General features: G+C 41.4%; 1 protein-coding gene across 5 annotated transcripts in view; it reads left to right on the top strand.

Annotated features, from left to right (window-relative positions):
- NUBPL (NUBP iron-sulfur cluster assembly factor, mitochondrial) overlaps positions 1–16297 on the top strand; it is a 158294-nt gene that overhangs the window by 24051 nt on the left and 117946 nt on the right. For all 5 annotated transcript variants that reach the window (XM_065403508.1, XM_065403507.1, XM_065403506.1 and 2 more), the window contains one exon: positions 325–415. In XM_065403508.1, coding sequence (XP_065259580.1) covers positions 325–415 — 91 coding nt within the window. The remainder of the gene's footprint in view (positions 1–324; positions 416–16297) is intronic.

Here is a 16297-nt window from a genome sequence, read left to right as displayed (position 1 = left end):
GGTGTAGTTTTCCATAAATAATCAACAGCAAACACCATGAATAAGGAATATTTCATTGTGTGAGTGAGGATGCTGGTTACTGAGAAACTAGTTCTTGCAATTGAATCCACTGGCTCAAATCCTAGAGGGACAATGTTGTTGTACTTAATGCATAATACTTTTTGCTTCAAATGTAACTTAGAAAGGGCGGGAACAGCGTTAAATTATGGATGAAATCAAGATCATACATTTATTTCTGCAGCCAGCTTTGAAAGTTTGCTTAACTGATAATTTTTCTTGAAGCAGAAAAGATGTGTTGACCTTCATAATTTTTTGGTCCTACAGACAAAAGCAGTTGGTTTGCTCGATGCAGATGTATATGGCCCTTCAATTCCAAAGATGATGAATTTGAAAGGAAATCCAGAATTATCACCAAGTAAGTGTAAAGTTACATAATTTTTTTTGTTCAATATCTAATGCAGTTTCTGAAGAAAATGGATTTCTTCAAGTTATGAGAGGTATTTTTAAAAGTCTTATTTGCTTTAATATTTTTTCTATGTTGCTGGTCAAGCCTCATTCAGTACTTCCTAAAAATCTGCCATATTTTAAGTATGATGTTGAATGGCCATTAATTAAGAATGAAGACTTGATGTATCTAGTTTTGTTTTCTTTGATCATTGTTTCAGTGTTTCCAAATGAACTTGTTTTCAAAACACTTTGAAATATATCTAGGGAAGAGGAGAAGGGTGATTATGTTGGTTAAAGACGTTTGATATAATGCATTTGCCTGTCTTTTCCCTTAATGCTTTGGGGCCAGATTCTCCAGTCCACCACCGTGATTTTTGGCAGGAGATTTGTGCTGGAGAGTTTCCCCTTGGTAGGGGGAAACCTCCCCCAGTATAAAAATGGGAGAGGAAGTTTTGCTGCCTCTTGCACCTATTCTTTTTGTCATTAGAGGAGAGAAGGGATGTGTTGGGAGAAGGAAGGGTGCGGGAGTATGGAAGGGGAAGAAAGGGATGGGAAGAGAAGGGGGCTTGGAGGGGCCAAGGGTATGCTGTGTCTAATGTAGACTAGGGTCAGGCACCTGGGAATCCAAGAGCCACAATCATTTCCTTGTAAGTCTCTCCTCTGCAGAGTGCCAAGGCAGAGCTCAGGTACAGTGGAGAATCTCTTTCTATCCAAATTACGAAAACAGAATGTATTTAATGATTTGTTGTATCCATCATGACAATAAATGAGCCCATTTACAAAAATTAAAAATATTTGGCCACAAACAAAACCATCCTCATCACTACAATACTCTCTACCCAATGATGATCAAGTACTGTCACTCAGCTGACGAATGGACAAATGGACAGTACTGTCAACATATAAGTTTCTGTAGACAAGGACAAAATGAGGGCATATGTCAATTTTAGCTCAAAGGTGACAAAAATGGGCTGCAACTTTACCAGGAATCATTGGCACCCACAACATTTCTGGACAGGAATTCACTGCTAAGTAAAAGGCAGTGTCACACCGTCTAGCTTTTTATCCATACCATTATCTTTGTGGAGTTAATATGATACCTTATTAAATGTCCTTTTTTTAGATTGCGAAGTCAAGCACTCAAAAGTTAGAAAACACGCTAAATTTAAGATTTCCTGTTCAAACTTATTTTGCCCCCTTGAGCTTCCAGCATGTGTATAGAATGTGATCATGTAATTGAATACTGTATCATAATGAATATATACACGGGGGCAAATTTAAGACTGTACGGGCAACCATAAATTTGGCATTTCTAAGTTTGTGCTTGAGTTTGAAACCTAAATAATAAACTTTTATGTATTTTTTGTTTTTTTGTTTTTGTATTTAATTTCCTAATTTTTTTAAAGGAAATCCCCCCCCCCTATTGTTTATATACAACTATAATAACCCCATGCAGCACAAGCAAAGTTTAATCCCTGAATTTTCAGCACCACAGCACAGGCTTCTATTGCATGAGCTACAAGACTTGACTATGTTAGCTGTCAATATGAAAAGGCTGTTATCCTAGAAGTGGGGATGGGCTAATGGTGTCAATTGTTGGGTCCATGAGGATTAGGATGACCAGACAGCACATGTGAAAAACCGGGACGGGGTGGGGGGTAATAGGAGCCTATATAAGAAAAAGACTTGAAAATCGGGACTGTCCCTATAAAATCGGGACATCTGGTCACCCTAATGAGGATTCTGGCTCCTGCAGAGCCCCTGGCAGGGAGGTTGGGCTGCTAAGGTCATGTACTGGTTCCAGAAGACTTACAGGGAGAGCTTGATCTGGCTTTCTCCCCATCTCCTGTACTGTGACATACTCCTGGAGGAATTCTGTGCAATGCACAATTTTGTGGAAATGTGTGTGCAGCATTTCCTTTCCCCCACAGAAATGGGCTGCAGTGCTGCTGGCTGCCACTAGGAGCTGCTGGACCCAGCAGAGTCCAGCATATACATAGAAGACACTGTCAGGGGGAGGGAGCTAGAGGATTGCCAGCAGCTGCAGTTCCCCACACGCCCTGAGGGAAGGAGACAGCAGCGCGCAGGAAACTTCACACAAGCCCAAGACCCAGCACGGGCTGTTTCTCCCTCTGCGTCCTTGGGCTCTGAGGGGGTGTGTGTCGGTGCTGGGGGGGCCATGGCTGGCGTGTGTGTGGGTATCTGGGCTGGGGGGACCCCGTGGCTGGGTTCTTGGGGGGAGGGAGGGATTATGGGTGTCGGGCCCCCTGGTTGGGCTCAGGGTGGGGAAGGCGGCGGAGAAACAGGAACTGGGTTGTCATAGGGGTTTCTTTAACACTCTATTCCTGTGTGTGTCTGTATTGTTAGACATACTTGCTGACAGATATTTTGAAATAAATTACCAAAATAATTGAAACTGTCTTGATTATGTAGAGTTGTTTTGACAAATAAAATTTGCAGAATTTTGCAGAATTTTAAAATATTGTGCACAGAATTTTTAATTTTTTGGCGCAGAATGCCCCCAGGAGTAAATGTGGAGTTTGCTTCTGCTCATGTGGGATGTTGGGGCCTTACGTTGAGTCCAGCTCTCTTCCCCCTTTTCCCACACCACTTCAGCTGCTCCATGCATTCCCAGTTCTGTGTGTTTTGCTGTAACAGTGAACAACTCAATATACGTAGCTTAACAAAGAGAAGGTTAAGGGGTGACTTGATTACAGTCTATAAGTGTGTACCTGGGAAACAAATATTTAATAATGGGCTGTTCAATCCAGCAGAGAAAGTTGTAACACGATCCAGTGGCTGGAAGTTGAAGCTAGACAAATTCAGACTGGAAATAAGGCATACATTTATAACAGTGAGAGTAATTAACCATTGGAACAACCCCATCACTGACAATTTTAAAATCAAGATTGGATATTTTTCCAAAATATACGTTTTAGGACTTACTTTGGGGAAGTTCTATTGCCTGTGTCATGGAGGAGTCAGATTAGATGATCACAATGATTCCTTTTGGCCTTGGAGTCTATGAATAGCATGGTAATTTTCTTGGTTAAGTCTAAAACTTTAAAGTTTGGTTTCAAGTATTCCATATAAAAACATTGTAAATACCATTGTTTCTACCTTCAATTGAATAAAAACACGAAGAATGAACATTAAAGGCATCCACTATTTACCTTATAGTCAGCAATTCCTAGGATCAGTTCCAAGTTTTAAGGATGACGTGGTAGCCAAAGTAGGGAATTGCTGTCTGTTTTGATTTAACTCTCCCTCTTACTTCAGTTTTAATGTCTTTTTCTTTTAAAGATTTCCTTAGATGTCTTTGTTGTGATTTAATAAGATTGGTAGCTCCAATATTTTACCCTCACTCTTCTGTGTTAGTTTTTTTAATTAGCTGTGTAGTGCAGTGCACTCTTAGGTCCTGGCTGAGCAAAGCACTTAAGTATGTGCTGAATTCATCCCTATTCAGTAAAGAACTTAATTATGCATGTAAATTCTATAGAAGCCACTGGGTTTGAAGCCTGTGCTTAGAGTTTTTTGCCTGCTGGATTGGGGCCAAAGTGCTCAGCACCCTTCAGCATTGAACCCATATGGACTGATCCTGTGAGGTACAGATTACCCATTGATTTCAATTTTGTCACCCAATCACACATTCCAGGAGGATTGAAGGTGCTTAGCACCTAGTAGGATAAAGCTATCTAGCAGTTACCATATTGAAATGATGAATAAAATGAATCTCTCTGTATATTTCCAGTTGTCAAAATGCTTTAGGGTCCCTGGAGATGAGAGATGCTCCATAAATGTAAGATATTATGGTTTTTTTTTTTTTTTTTTTTCCTTAAATTACTATGCAAAATCTTGGTAAATGGAAAAGCCTGCAAGTGTCTAATAAGGATATTATGCAGAATCCCAGGAAAAGATAGATGTGTAAAGGTTAGTTTGAAATACACCCTTGAATACTAGATATTGGATAATTTCCCATCTGTGTGGAATGGATATGAAAACTAGCTGTTGCACGTGCACAGATGCTACTTTATAACATAAATACAATGACTAGTTACTTGCTGCTTCACATCCTTCAAAATAATTTAGCCAAAAACTCAAATTAACATTCTGGGCTAGTGAACTGCAAAATTTCATTTTTTAAAATCCATCGCTTTCACTAGTTGGCAGAGAGCAAAAGTGACTGAAATTGCCAAAATGGCATTTTGGGTTTATTTTTTTGCCATGATCATGATAGTCATAATACCTATAAATCACATTTAAAAAAAAAAAAAAGTATACAATTTATTATGAAGATACTGACAGATATTTTTCTCCAGTGGAACTGTTAATTGCTTCTATAGTACTTCAGAACTTCATTGCCACTTAGTGATGCCCCAGACTATTTATTTGTATATAAAGCAATACATTATAAAGACTAGCAAAAGACTGCAACTACTTCTTAAAAAATTGAAGGTTGACTCATAGGCTTGGTCTACACTAACCCCCCAAGTCGAACTAAGGTACGCAACTTCAGCTACGTGAATAACGTAGCTGAAGTTCGAAGTACCTTAGTTCGATCTTACCTCGGTCCACACGCGGCAGGCAGGCTCCCCCGTCGACTCCGCGGTACTCCTCTCGTCTAGCTGGAGTACCGCAGTCGATGGCGAGCACTTCCGGGTTCGACTTATCGCGTCCAGACAAGACGCGATAAGTCGAACCCAGAAGTTCGATTGCCAGCCGCCGAACTAGCGGCTGGGTATAGACGTACCCTTAGATTTCAAGGCCTGAAGGGACTAATGTGACGTCTACTCTGACTTGCTGTATAACACAGACCATAGAACTTCCCCAAAATAATTCCTAGAGCATATATATATATTTTTTTAAAACACATCCAATATTGATTGAAAAAGTGTCAGTGATGGAGAATCCACCACGCCCTTTGGGAAGCTGTTCCAATGATTAATTACTCTCGCAGTTAAAATTTTACACCTTATTTCTAGTCTGAATTTGTCTAGCTTCAGCTTCCAGCCAGTGGATTGTGTTGTACCTTTTTCTGCTAGATCAAAGAGCCCATTATTAAATATTGGTTTCCCATGTAGATACTTACAGACCAGGGATTTCCAAACTTTCTGAGCCGCATACGACAATCTTCAGAAGTTTGAGAACTGGGGCGTGCCTGCCAGGGCTCGGGGCTTCAGCCCCCCTCCTGCTGGAGCCCTGGCAGGTGCGCCCCATGGGGCTGGAGCCCCGAGACCCCCGTTGCCCACTGGGCAGAAGCCAGAGGCGATAAATGGGGGGGAGGAGGCATGTGAGGTCATGTGCCCACAGCCCCCCAGATTTTTGACAGGGTTTGCTGGCCCTGATTGGTTACATCATGCTGCAGGGCCCCCTCCATGGCAGCTGCTGGAGCCGGCAAGCTGGGAGCTGTGGCCTTGGGGAGAGGCAGCAGCAAACAGTTAGGAGCTGCAGGGAGAGCTGCTTTTGCTGCTGCCTTTCTCTGTGGAGCTAAAGCTTTGGCCCCTTCCTACAGGTCCCAGCTGTTTGCCACTGCCTCTCCACACAGAGTAACACCTGGGAGCTGCGGGGAGGGGCCGCTGAAGAGAAGAAGGGGAGCATGCCCTGGGGGTGTGTGACTCAAGCTGTTGGGGGGGAGGGTTAAACCTTTAAATTGTGCCCCCTCCTCACTCAGCAGGTACCAGTTGTCTCTGGCAGAAGCCCCTGCAGAGTAGAAGCCCTGAGCTTCTTTCCTCCCAGTCTGCTAAGTGGAGAATGGGCGGGCAGGAGGGGGGCGGGAGAGGACTTCAACTGTAAAATAGCCACATGCAGCTCGTTAGCTGTGGTTTGGCCACCCTTGTTATAGACTGTAAACAAGTCACCCTTTAGCCATGGCCCACATGCATAGAAGCATAGAAGATTAGGGTTGGAAGAGACCTCAGGAGGTCATCTAGTCCAACCCCCTGCTCAAAGCAAGACCAACCCCAACTAAATCATCCCAGCCAGGGCTTTGTCAAGCCAGGCCTTAAAATCCTCTAAGGATGGAGATTCCGCTACCTCCCTAGGTAACCCGTTCCAGTGTTTCACCACCCTCCTAGTGAAATAGTTTTTCCTAATATCCAACCTAGACCTCCCCCACTGCAACTTGAGACCATTGCTCCTTGTTCTGTCATCTGCCACCACTGAGAACAGCCTATTTCCATCCTCTTTGGAATCCCCCTTCAGGTACTTGAAGGCTGCTATCAAATCCCCCCTCACTCTTCTCTTCTGCAGACTAAATTATCCCAGTTCCCTCAGCCTCTCCTCATAAGTCATGTGCCCCAGTCCCCTAATCATTTTCGTTGCCTCTGCTTGACTCTTTCTAATTTGTCCACTTCCTTTCTGTAGTGGGGGCCCAAAACGGGACACAATACTCTAGATGTGGCCTCACCAATGCCGAATAGAGGGGAATAATCACTTCCCTTGATCTGCTGGCAATGCTCCTACTTATGCAGCCCAATATGCCATTACCCTTCTTGGCAAAAAGGGGCACACTGTTGACTCATATCTGGCTTCTCGTCCATTGTAATCCCCAGATCCTTTTCTGCAGAACTGCCACTTAGCTAGTCAGTCCCCAGCCTGTAGCAGTGCATGGGATTCTTCCGTTCTAAGTTCAGGACTCTGCACTTGTTCTTGTTGAACCTCATCAGATTTCTTTTGGCCCAATCCTCCAATTTGTCTAGGTCACTCGGGACCCTATCCCTACCCTCCAGTGTATCTACCTCTCCCCCCAGCTTAGTGTCATTTGCGAACTTGCTGAGGGTGCAATCCATCCCGTCATCCAGATCGTTAATGAAGATGTTGAACAAAAACGTCCCCAGGACCAACGTTTCGGGCACTCCGTTTGATACTGGCTGCCAATTAGACATCGAGCTGTTGATCGCTACCCGTTGAGCCCGACGATCTAGCCAGCTTTCTATCCACCTTATAGTCCATTCATCCACTCCATACTTCTTTACCTTGCTGGCAGGAATACTGTGGGAGACAGTATCAGAAGCTTTGTTAAAGTCAAGACATATCATGTCCACCACTTTCCCCATATCCACAGAGCCAGTTATCTCATCATAGAAGGAAATCAGGTTGGTGAGGTATGACTTGCCCTTGGTGAATCCATGTTGACTGTTCCTGATCACCTTCCTCTTCTCCAAGTGCTTCAAAATGGGTTCCTTGAGGCCCCCCTCCATGATTTTTCCAGGGACTGAGGTGAGGCTGTAGTTCCCCGGATTCGCCTTCTTTGCTTTTATAAAGATGGGCACTATATTTGCCTTTTTCCGATCGTCTGGGACCTCCCCTGATTGCCACGAGTTTTCAAAGATAATGGCCAATGGATCTGCAATCACATCAGCCAACTCCCTCAGCACCCTCGGATGCATTAAATCCGGCCCCATGGAGTTGTGCATGTCCAGCTTTTCTAAGTAGTCCTTAACCTGTTCTTTCACCACTGAGGGCTGCTCAACTACTCCCTATACTGCGCTGCCCAGTGCAGCAGTCTGGGAGCTGACCTTGTCTGTGAAGACTGAGGCAAAAAAAAAAAAGCATGCTCTTGTATTTGGCTGGCTCAATTCTTCACAAGGGTCACCAATAAAGGAAGACTACTGAAAATCTGCCGCGTGTCAAAAATCATCGGCCTCCCCAAACTTGATAAAGACCTAAACCTGGCATCAGCCACAATTAGTGTCACTACAAATTTGCGCTGTGAAAATTCCACACTGTACAGATTTAGGCTCTTTCCATGAATTTTCATTTATTTCCTTAATGTAAGATTTCACTTTAAAAAGAAACTAATTTTCTTGGCAGCCAGAGGGGTTAACTTACTGTAGACTGAAAACCTACTTGATGTGAACTGACGCAAACCCAAGTCTGCAGATGGGCTGAAATAATGGGCCAGGTTGGAGCTGTACCAGTTCACACCAGCAGAGAATTTTACCTGAAAGCTCTAAAGAGATGTGTGCTGTTACAGTAATATATTAATTTTGAAACTTAATGACTGCAATTCATTTTTGCTGCAGTTATTAACTGTATTACTACTGATGGGTTTAGCACAAAAATCCATTTAGTGTGGCTATAGCTTGATATAGTGTGTTTAGATTTACTGGCCAGGACAACATCTTTTAAAGATGTAAATCAGAAATCACATTAGGAAATAAAAAGTAGTGATACTTTCCCAACCTCCATTCACAACCCAAACTCTGCCTAGTGACGACACCAAAAATATAAGGTTGCTCATTGTAGATTGTCCCAGTCTGTTTAATTGAATCCTTTTCTTTCATATTTTAATCAGAAATGACCTACTAAACAATTTTGACGTTTAAATTGTCCTCATTAGGTTTCAGAATAAATACTTAAATACGTGAAGTTCACGACTGTCTTGAAACTGTTGTTACAAGCTATCTGCAGACGTCGGTAGATAGAAGGCTGTTTTTGCAATGACTAGACTTAATTTTTTTTAACTGAAGTTTTGATTTTACAAGATACAACCATCAGGAATAAGTAGACCCAAGTTTCTTCAAGCTGACCCAATTTCATCTCCAGTACAAATAATAGAATATTCAGTCAAATGTTTGATTTTTTTTTTTTTTTTTAGTCTCAAAATAAGGCACTGGGCAGGGAGGAGAGAGAGAGAGATCTAGGAAGGGTATGGTGGGCTGGCCTCTGAGCAGATGAGATGACTATCTTTGTTGCTTTCTTCAAACAATCCTAGTTACAAATTTTTTAGCCTGAAATGGCTATTCTAATTCTTGAGTGAAGATAGATTTTTTACATTGGTTGCAAAACATTTACTTGTTCAATTTTTAAAAATTGTTTTACTCTGATACTGTTTGATGCAGGATAATAGTTGAGTGTTAACCTTTTAAATTGCTGGCATTTCTTTTAGATAAATCTGTGCATGCTCAACAGTTTAACATTTTTTATGCAAGTGCACATTTTTCATATAATCTGATTTTTCTAGCTATTGTAGTATATTGTGTGAAACTAAAGTTCTAATTATTTTTAGATGCATAGCATTTTAGGTAAATTAAGTACTGTATATTTTTCTGATAGGAACATTGTGGTTGTTAAAGGGATATGGTCAACTTGAAAACTCACACTTGTATCTGAACATTTTGTACTCAGCTGATGTTATGAATGACATTTAAGATTACTGAAAGAGAAAGATTAGGGGGAAATTATTTTTCTCTGTTAGTTTAGTATGTGCATTTGGCAGCACTTTATGTATAGAAGCATTCCTGTCATGCATTGCTCTTGTGGGACTGCAACTGCTTGGACTGCCTTAGGATTTACAAAGGGAAGTACGTCAGGCAGTGGCAGTAGCAAAGCTAAAACTGAAAGGGGTAGTAGGTGAATGTGTGCAGGCAGAGACAGTGGGGGTTGAAGATGGGTGGGGTTTAACTTCTTGGTCAGTTTAGTTCTGAAACCCTTTTAAAAACAGCCCTGGAGCAGAAAAATTAACATTCAATTAAAATAGAAATTTTAAAAATATCAGGATATATTATTAAAAGGGTGCTATCATATTGTTTTTTAAAGATTAGTCAATGTTAAAAAAAAAAAAATCTATTTGGCAGTGTCACTTTAAATAATATATCAAATTCTATAGCTAGTTGCAAGATTAGCCCTTGCTGTGGTGCTCTGTGCTTGGCTGAGATCCGGCTTCACGGTTCCTATCTCTACTGCTGATTTGGAAGCTCTCATTCTTGATGCTGCTGACTACATGAAGTAGAAGGCTGAAAAGCTTAATCAAATTATTCTAGCATAACGGAGAAGCAGTCAGTATTATCCAACCCTTTTGAGATTTAAAGCTGGGTTTTTTCTTTCAGTTAGTACAAGGGACTAAAATGTAATATGACTTTCAGATTTGGGCCGTGTTTGTAACTGAGGCTTTGTCTTCACTACCCGCCGATCCGGCGGGTAGCAATCGGTTTATCGGGGATCGGCTTACCGCGTCTAGTGAAGACGCGGTAAAATCGATCCCTGATCGCTCTGCCGTCGACTCCGGAAATCCACCTCGGCAGGAGGCGGCAGCGGAGTCGGCGGCAGCGCGGCAGCGGTCGACTTTCCCGCGTCCTCACCGCTAGGTAAGCCGACCTAAAATACGCAACTTCAGCTACGGTATTCACGTAGCTGAAGTTGCGTATCTTAGGTCGGACCCCCGCTGTAGTGTAGACCTAGCCTTACTCTTGGACAGTATATAACAGGGATCAGCAACCTTTGGCACGCGGCACGCCAGGGTAAGCACCCTGGCAGGCTGGGCCGGTTTGTTTACCTGCCGCGTTCGCAGGTTCGGCCGATCGTGGCTCCCACTGGCCGCGGTTCACAGTGCCAGGCCAATGGGGTCTGCGGGAAGCGGCGCAGGCCGAGGGATGTGCTGGCCGCGGCTTCCCGCAGCCCCCATTGGCTTGGAGTGGTGAACAGTGGCCAATGGGAACCGTGATCGGCTGAACCTGCAGACACGACCGGTAAACAAACCGGCCCGGCCTGCCAAGGTGCTTACCCTGGCGAGCCGCGTGCCAAAGGTTGCCGATCCTTGGTATATAAGGTGATTGGCTTTTGATATCAAAGCAGGATAAACTGTTGTCAGATTGCAGATTAATTTTAACAATTTTGTGCTATTATTATTAATACTTTGCATGTTTTCAACAGCTTCTGATTGAATATCTTGAAATCTTCGCAAATATGAATGAGTTAGTTTGGTTCTACTTTGAAAAGAGACAGTATAAAAATAGCAACATGTTAATCAATAAGTCTGTTCTTTCTGTTTACTTTTGTAACAAAAATAAGTGTGTGGTGGGTGGTGATGGTTTTTTTTTTTTTTTTTTTAAACTACGTCTGTTAACCAGAGCTGTATTAAAGCATTGGCACTATATGCCTACTCATCTGACCCTAGCTCCTGAAGTCATAAGGTGTCAGAATATCATCTGTAATTAAAAAAAAATTTCTGAGAAACCAAGCTTATTTCTAGCCCTTGTGGTTGTGGAGATACACTCTGATCATGTTTTCAAGTTTAACTGTCACAGTGAATTTTTCCTGACTTGCGGATTGCCTGTAATCTTAGATCCGAAAGAGGTGAATTTGTCTGCTCATCTCAGTGATTTGTTAAGGCTGGAAACCCCAACTGTGCTGTCCCCACCAACACCATCCTGGCATAGAACTGTGTGTTACTATCCTGTCATGGATGCCCCCCAGCAGAATCCTCTGCTTAGTTGGGTAGGGCCTAAGTCCTTCCTTCTCCGGGACACTCAGCCTGCTTGAAGACAAGGAGCAGGGGTCCAGAGATGGGGAGCCCACAGTCTGCCCAGAAGATGGCTCTTGCGCAGGTGGGATGGGATTATTGGGAGTGAGGGGCATGTGAGGTATGCTAGGGCCCTGGATTGCCTTAATCTAGTCTTGGTGTTAGCTGTGTAGTGACAGCAGTTATGAGAGATGAACCTGCATTTTGTTCTTTCTTGTGTATCATCAGGAGAATAAAATAATGGTACAGAGAACAGAAAAGAGACTTTTATTTATACTTTCTCATAATACAAGAACAAGGTGCCATTCAAGCAAATCTGAATAGGAACACATTTACAGTTTACTCAGTTAAATGTAATTAGCTTGTGGAACTCATTACCACAATACCCATGGAGTCCAAGAGTACAGAAAATATTAAAAAGTTATACTCATTATCCAGCTTAATGTCTAACATTAAATTACACTGGATAAGAATTAAAAAAAGGATATAAACCATTAATCACTAACTGATGGGCTTAGGCAAATTAGTCGATAATTAACTCTTAAAGGGATTCTAACACCCTCCTCAGCAGCATCTGGAATTTGCCACTATCATCAAAAACAGAAACTTGGACTTGATGAACCACTAGTTTGAGCCAGTATGTCAGTACCTAGAATTATTTAGTAAATTGCACTTATAGGGCTGTCAAGGCTGATTCCCCACTCTGGCACTTTGAGTGCAGAAGGTGGGGGCCCGCAAGGATTCTAAAAATTAATACTGGCCACTCCAGGCTGGTATTAAACTGCCAAGCTTACAGCTTCTCTCTGACCTTGGGTGGGTAAATGCTGCCACCACCCAAATGCAAAACTCCTTGGAACCCAGGAAGGCGCACTTGGGAATTACTTCCTGTGGGGTATCCTCAAGCCCTTTTCCCCCCTCCTCCGGGGAAGAATTGAGAAGGAAAACAAAGGAAATTAGCTGTTGCCCCCAGCTAATTAAACAACATATGCACAAACCTCTTAGGACACCAAAAATCCAATCCTGTTCTTAAAAAAGGTAAATTTTATTAAAAACAAAAAGAAAATACATCTAGAACTTAGGCTTTTGCTAGATTTAAAATAACCACTTGCACGAATTAAACATCAAGAATAACCTTCTTGTGGTCCAGCTTACAGGTTACAAGCAAGACAAAAACATTTGGGGTTAGCACAGAGGAGTCCACAAGCCAATAAGAAGTAAACAGAAATAAACCTAATTGTGTCTTCCTAGACATTCCCTAATTTACTTACATATCTGGGGTTTCAGATAAGTAATCTCTAGGTATGATCTGATGGTTTTTCATACCTGGCTTAAAGCTTCTCACAGCATAATTGCTGCCCTGTTCCCCTCTTCCCTGGAGAACCACAACACACAGACAAATGGAAGCTTTCCCCCAATTTTAAAATGTTCTAGGCCTCCCATTGGCTCTTTTGGTCAGGTGCCCACTCCTTTCCTTTTACCTGTGGGCTTGTTAACCTTTTACAGGTAAAGCAAATAGAGAACAACTACCAAGAGGGATTCTATAGCTAGCTGGCTGGCTGGGTGTCCACAAAAGGGAGCTATCCCACCTCTCATTTATCACAAGGACCAATAAGTTACATCTGTACAACCTCACTGAAAACAATTAGGTTGCACAAGTGCAAATTGGAGAATAATTTAGTCTGCATAATTTATGCATCATCCACCGTAATAAAGGAAGAAACCAGATTAACTCTGAGCTTCCAGGTAGAGTTTTTAACAATGGCAGTCATAAATATGTTTGCATGTGTACTTGTGTTTCTGTTTGTAAGCTGAACATATTTGACCTAGAATAAATTGATAGGCAATAAATATGAAAATCCAGAATGCCATTTTTAGAGTCACTTTTCTCAGTAGAATAGAGATATTAAAACATCATAGACAACTTAAAATCTAGCCAATTTAAAAATTAATTTTTAAAAATAGTTTTAAATACTACATGTATTCCTGACTCTTTCTGCTAATTTTTGTCATCTTACAGTCACACTTTCCTATTTTTAACATGATTTTCTTGCCTGGTTCTTTTATGAAACCGTCCCACATACAGTAAAATCTACTGATTCCAGGAGAAACGGTGAAGTTTAATAGATCTGAAGTGTTATTGAGTACATAAACAAATAGGAAAATAGAGAAAATATGGGTTTTCTTTAATGATTATAGGGGTTAAAATTAACAATAAAGAAGTAAAAATGACACCTGCCTAAATTTTTTTTTAGGTTCATAGTGTTTCTCTAAACCTCACAGCATCCCTGTGAAGCATGTAATATAGCCACTTTACAATTGGAGAATCTGGGCTATAAAGACTGACTTGCTTAAAGTGGCACAAAAAGAACTAACGCATTCAATTAATCTAAAAAAATAATTTTTGGTAGAGTTGGAAATAAAACTCAGGTTACCTACTTTCATTTTCATACCATGCTTATCACCAAGGTATTTCAGGGCATTACAACTGTTAAAATATATTTTTGACAGGACCTTTATCTCCAGTTTCCTTTTCTTCTATCAGTTTTATCTTTGTGTATTAATGAATTTATATGCTCTGAGAGAGCTAAGTTAAATAAGTGAGCTTTGCATTTTGTTCTGAAGGTGGGGATGTCTGATGTGTTATAGAAGTTAGTTTCAGAATTGCAGTCCAGTTGTAGGTAAGCTCTATCCACTATCCTCACAATTCTCACTGTTGTTGTTGACCTTTCTAGTGCACTAGCTGACTGGGGCAGCTATAATTGTATAGAGGGAGGTAGTCAGTTCTTCAGGTAACATGGACTAATCCAGTAAATGGCTTTTGAATATTTGGACAAAAACCTTGAATTTGATTGTGTGCTGCACATAGAGCTATGCAGAGAGCCGAATGTAGGAGTGATCTGCTGCTGAGTAGGTAGGATGCTGCATCTTGAATCAAGTGGAAGTTTTTCAGAGTTGTCAGCTTCATTCCTCTTAGATACAGTGAATTAAATAATAAATCACAGTGGTCCCTAATTTGTGGTTCACTGTAGCCAAATCAGTTTAATGGAATAACACTCTGTCTTCTGGACAGCTACAGGTAGAAAAAGGCTTTGGATCCAATTTGATGATTGGAGGGAAGGCATCCTTGATGGAAGGTAGTGGCTTCAGACAACTCACTTATCTTGTGCTTTTAGTACAAAACCATACATTAACACTACTTTGAAATGTAGTTGACTAATACATGATCAAATTCAGCATATTTTCCCTACTTATGCCAGACCTACTTTTGTATCATAATCTTACAGCAAGCAGCTGTTTTTCTGCTTTTAACTCTCTTTAAAATTGAATTGATGCATTCTGAATTAATTTGCTTTTTACCCCCAGAAAATTAATGTAATAGGAGTTGATGAAGAAAAGAGCTGTGTTGTAAAGTGGAAGGGCTGTGGAGGAATTGTAAACTTCTTTTTAAGCTTTTCTGTGTTTTTGGTGATTTGAGTTGATGATTTGTTACTATTTTCTAATGGAAAAAAATAATAAAATGAAATGTCAAAATGAGCCCAATTATTTCAGAAAATTAACATTTCATAATTTCTTTATGAAGTCTGTCTCCTTGCTTACAGACAGCCACCCAACCAGCAAATACTCACCAGCAACCACACAGCACAGAACAAAAACACTAACCCAGGAACCTATCTTTGGAACAAAGCCCGATGCCAACTCTGTCCACATATCTATTCAAGTGACACCATCATAGGATCTAATCACATCAGCGGCTCGTTCACCTGCACATCTACCAATGTGATATATGCCATCATGGTGCCAGCAATGTCCCTCTGCCATGTACATTGGCCAAACCGGACAGTCTCTACGCAAAAGAATAAATGGACACAAATCTGACATTGGGAATCATAACATTCAAAAATCAGTAGGAGAACATTTCAACCTCTCTGGCCACTCAGTAACAGATTTAAAGGTGGCAATTTTGCAACAGAAAAGCTTCAAAAGCAGACTCCAACGAGACACTGCTGAACTTGAATTAATATGCAAACTAGATGCTATCAATTTAGGCTTAAATAGAGACTGGGAATGACTGCCTCTAGCGAGAGAGAGCCTTGCACATATTGGTTGGGTTTTAGCTTTCTAACTCCACCAACCTGTTAGCCACTCAGGCACTCTTCTCTGGGCAATGACAGCCCTGTCTTTGCCTTACAGGTTAACAAGAGATGCACCCTTGTACCTACCTGAGTCACCTTTGAAGCATTACCCTGTGATGTCCAGCCCCTGATGCTAATATTCACAGAAATCCCAGATTCTCTGCCCGCAAAGGAGCAGTGTACTTCAGTTTTACCTTAAACCACCACTCCTGTATAACACACAGCACTTGTAATAAAACAAGAGAGAGTTTATTTAAGAAAGAATAGAGATTCAACAAAAAAACAAGAGAGAGTGGTAGAAACAAATGGTTACAGTACAAAATAAAATCATAAAATGGGAACTAGGCCCTACATTTATTAATAGTTACCTTTCTCTTCTAATAAAGTAGGTTTTCATTCCCAAAGTTCAGTCTGTTGCAGAACTGGCTGGCTTCACTTAAACCAGGATCCAAACTTTCATGAAAAACACTCCCTT

The sequence above is a fragment of the Emys orbicularis genome, chromosome 4 (assembly GCF_028017835.1).
Source record: "Emys orbicularis isolate rEmyOrb1 chromosome 4, rEmyOrb1.hap1, whole genome shotgun sequence".
Taxonomy (NCBI): Eukaryota; Metazoa; Chordata; order Testudines; family Emydidae; genus Emys; species Emys orbicularis.
Note: the sequence above shows the minus strand (reverse complement) of the source record. Positions and strands in the feature narration are given on the sequence as shown.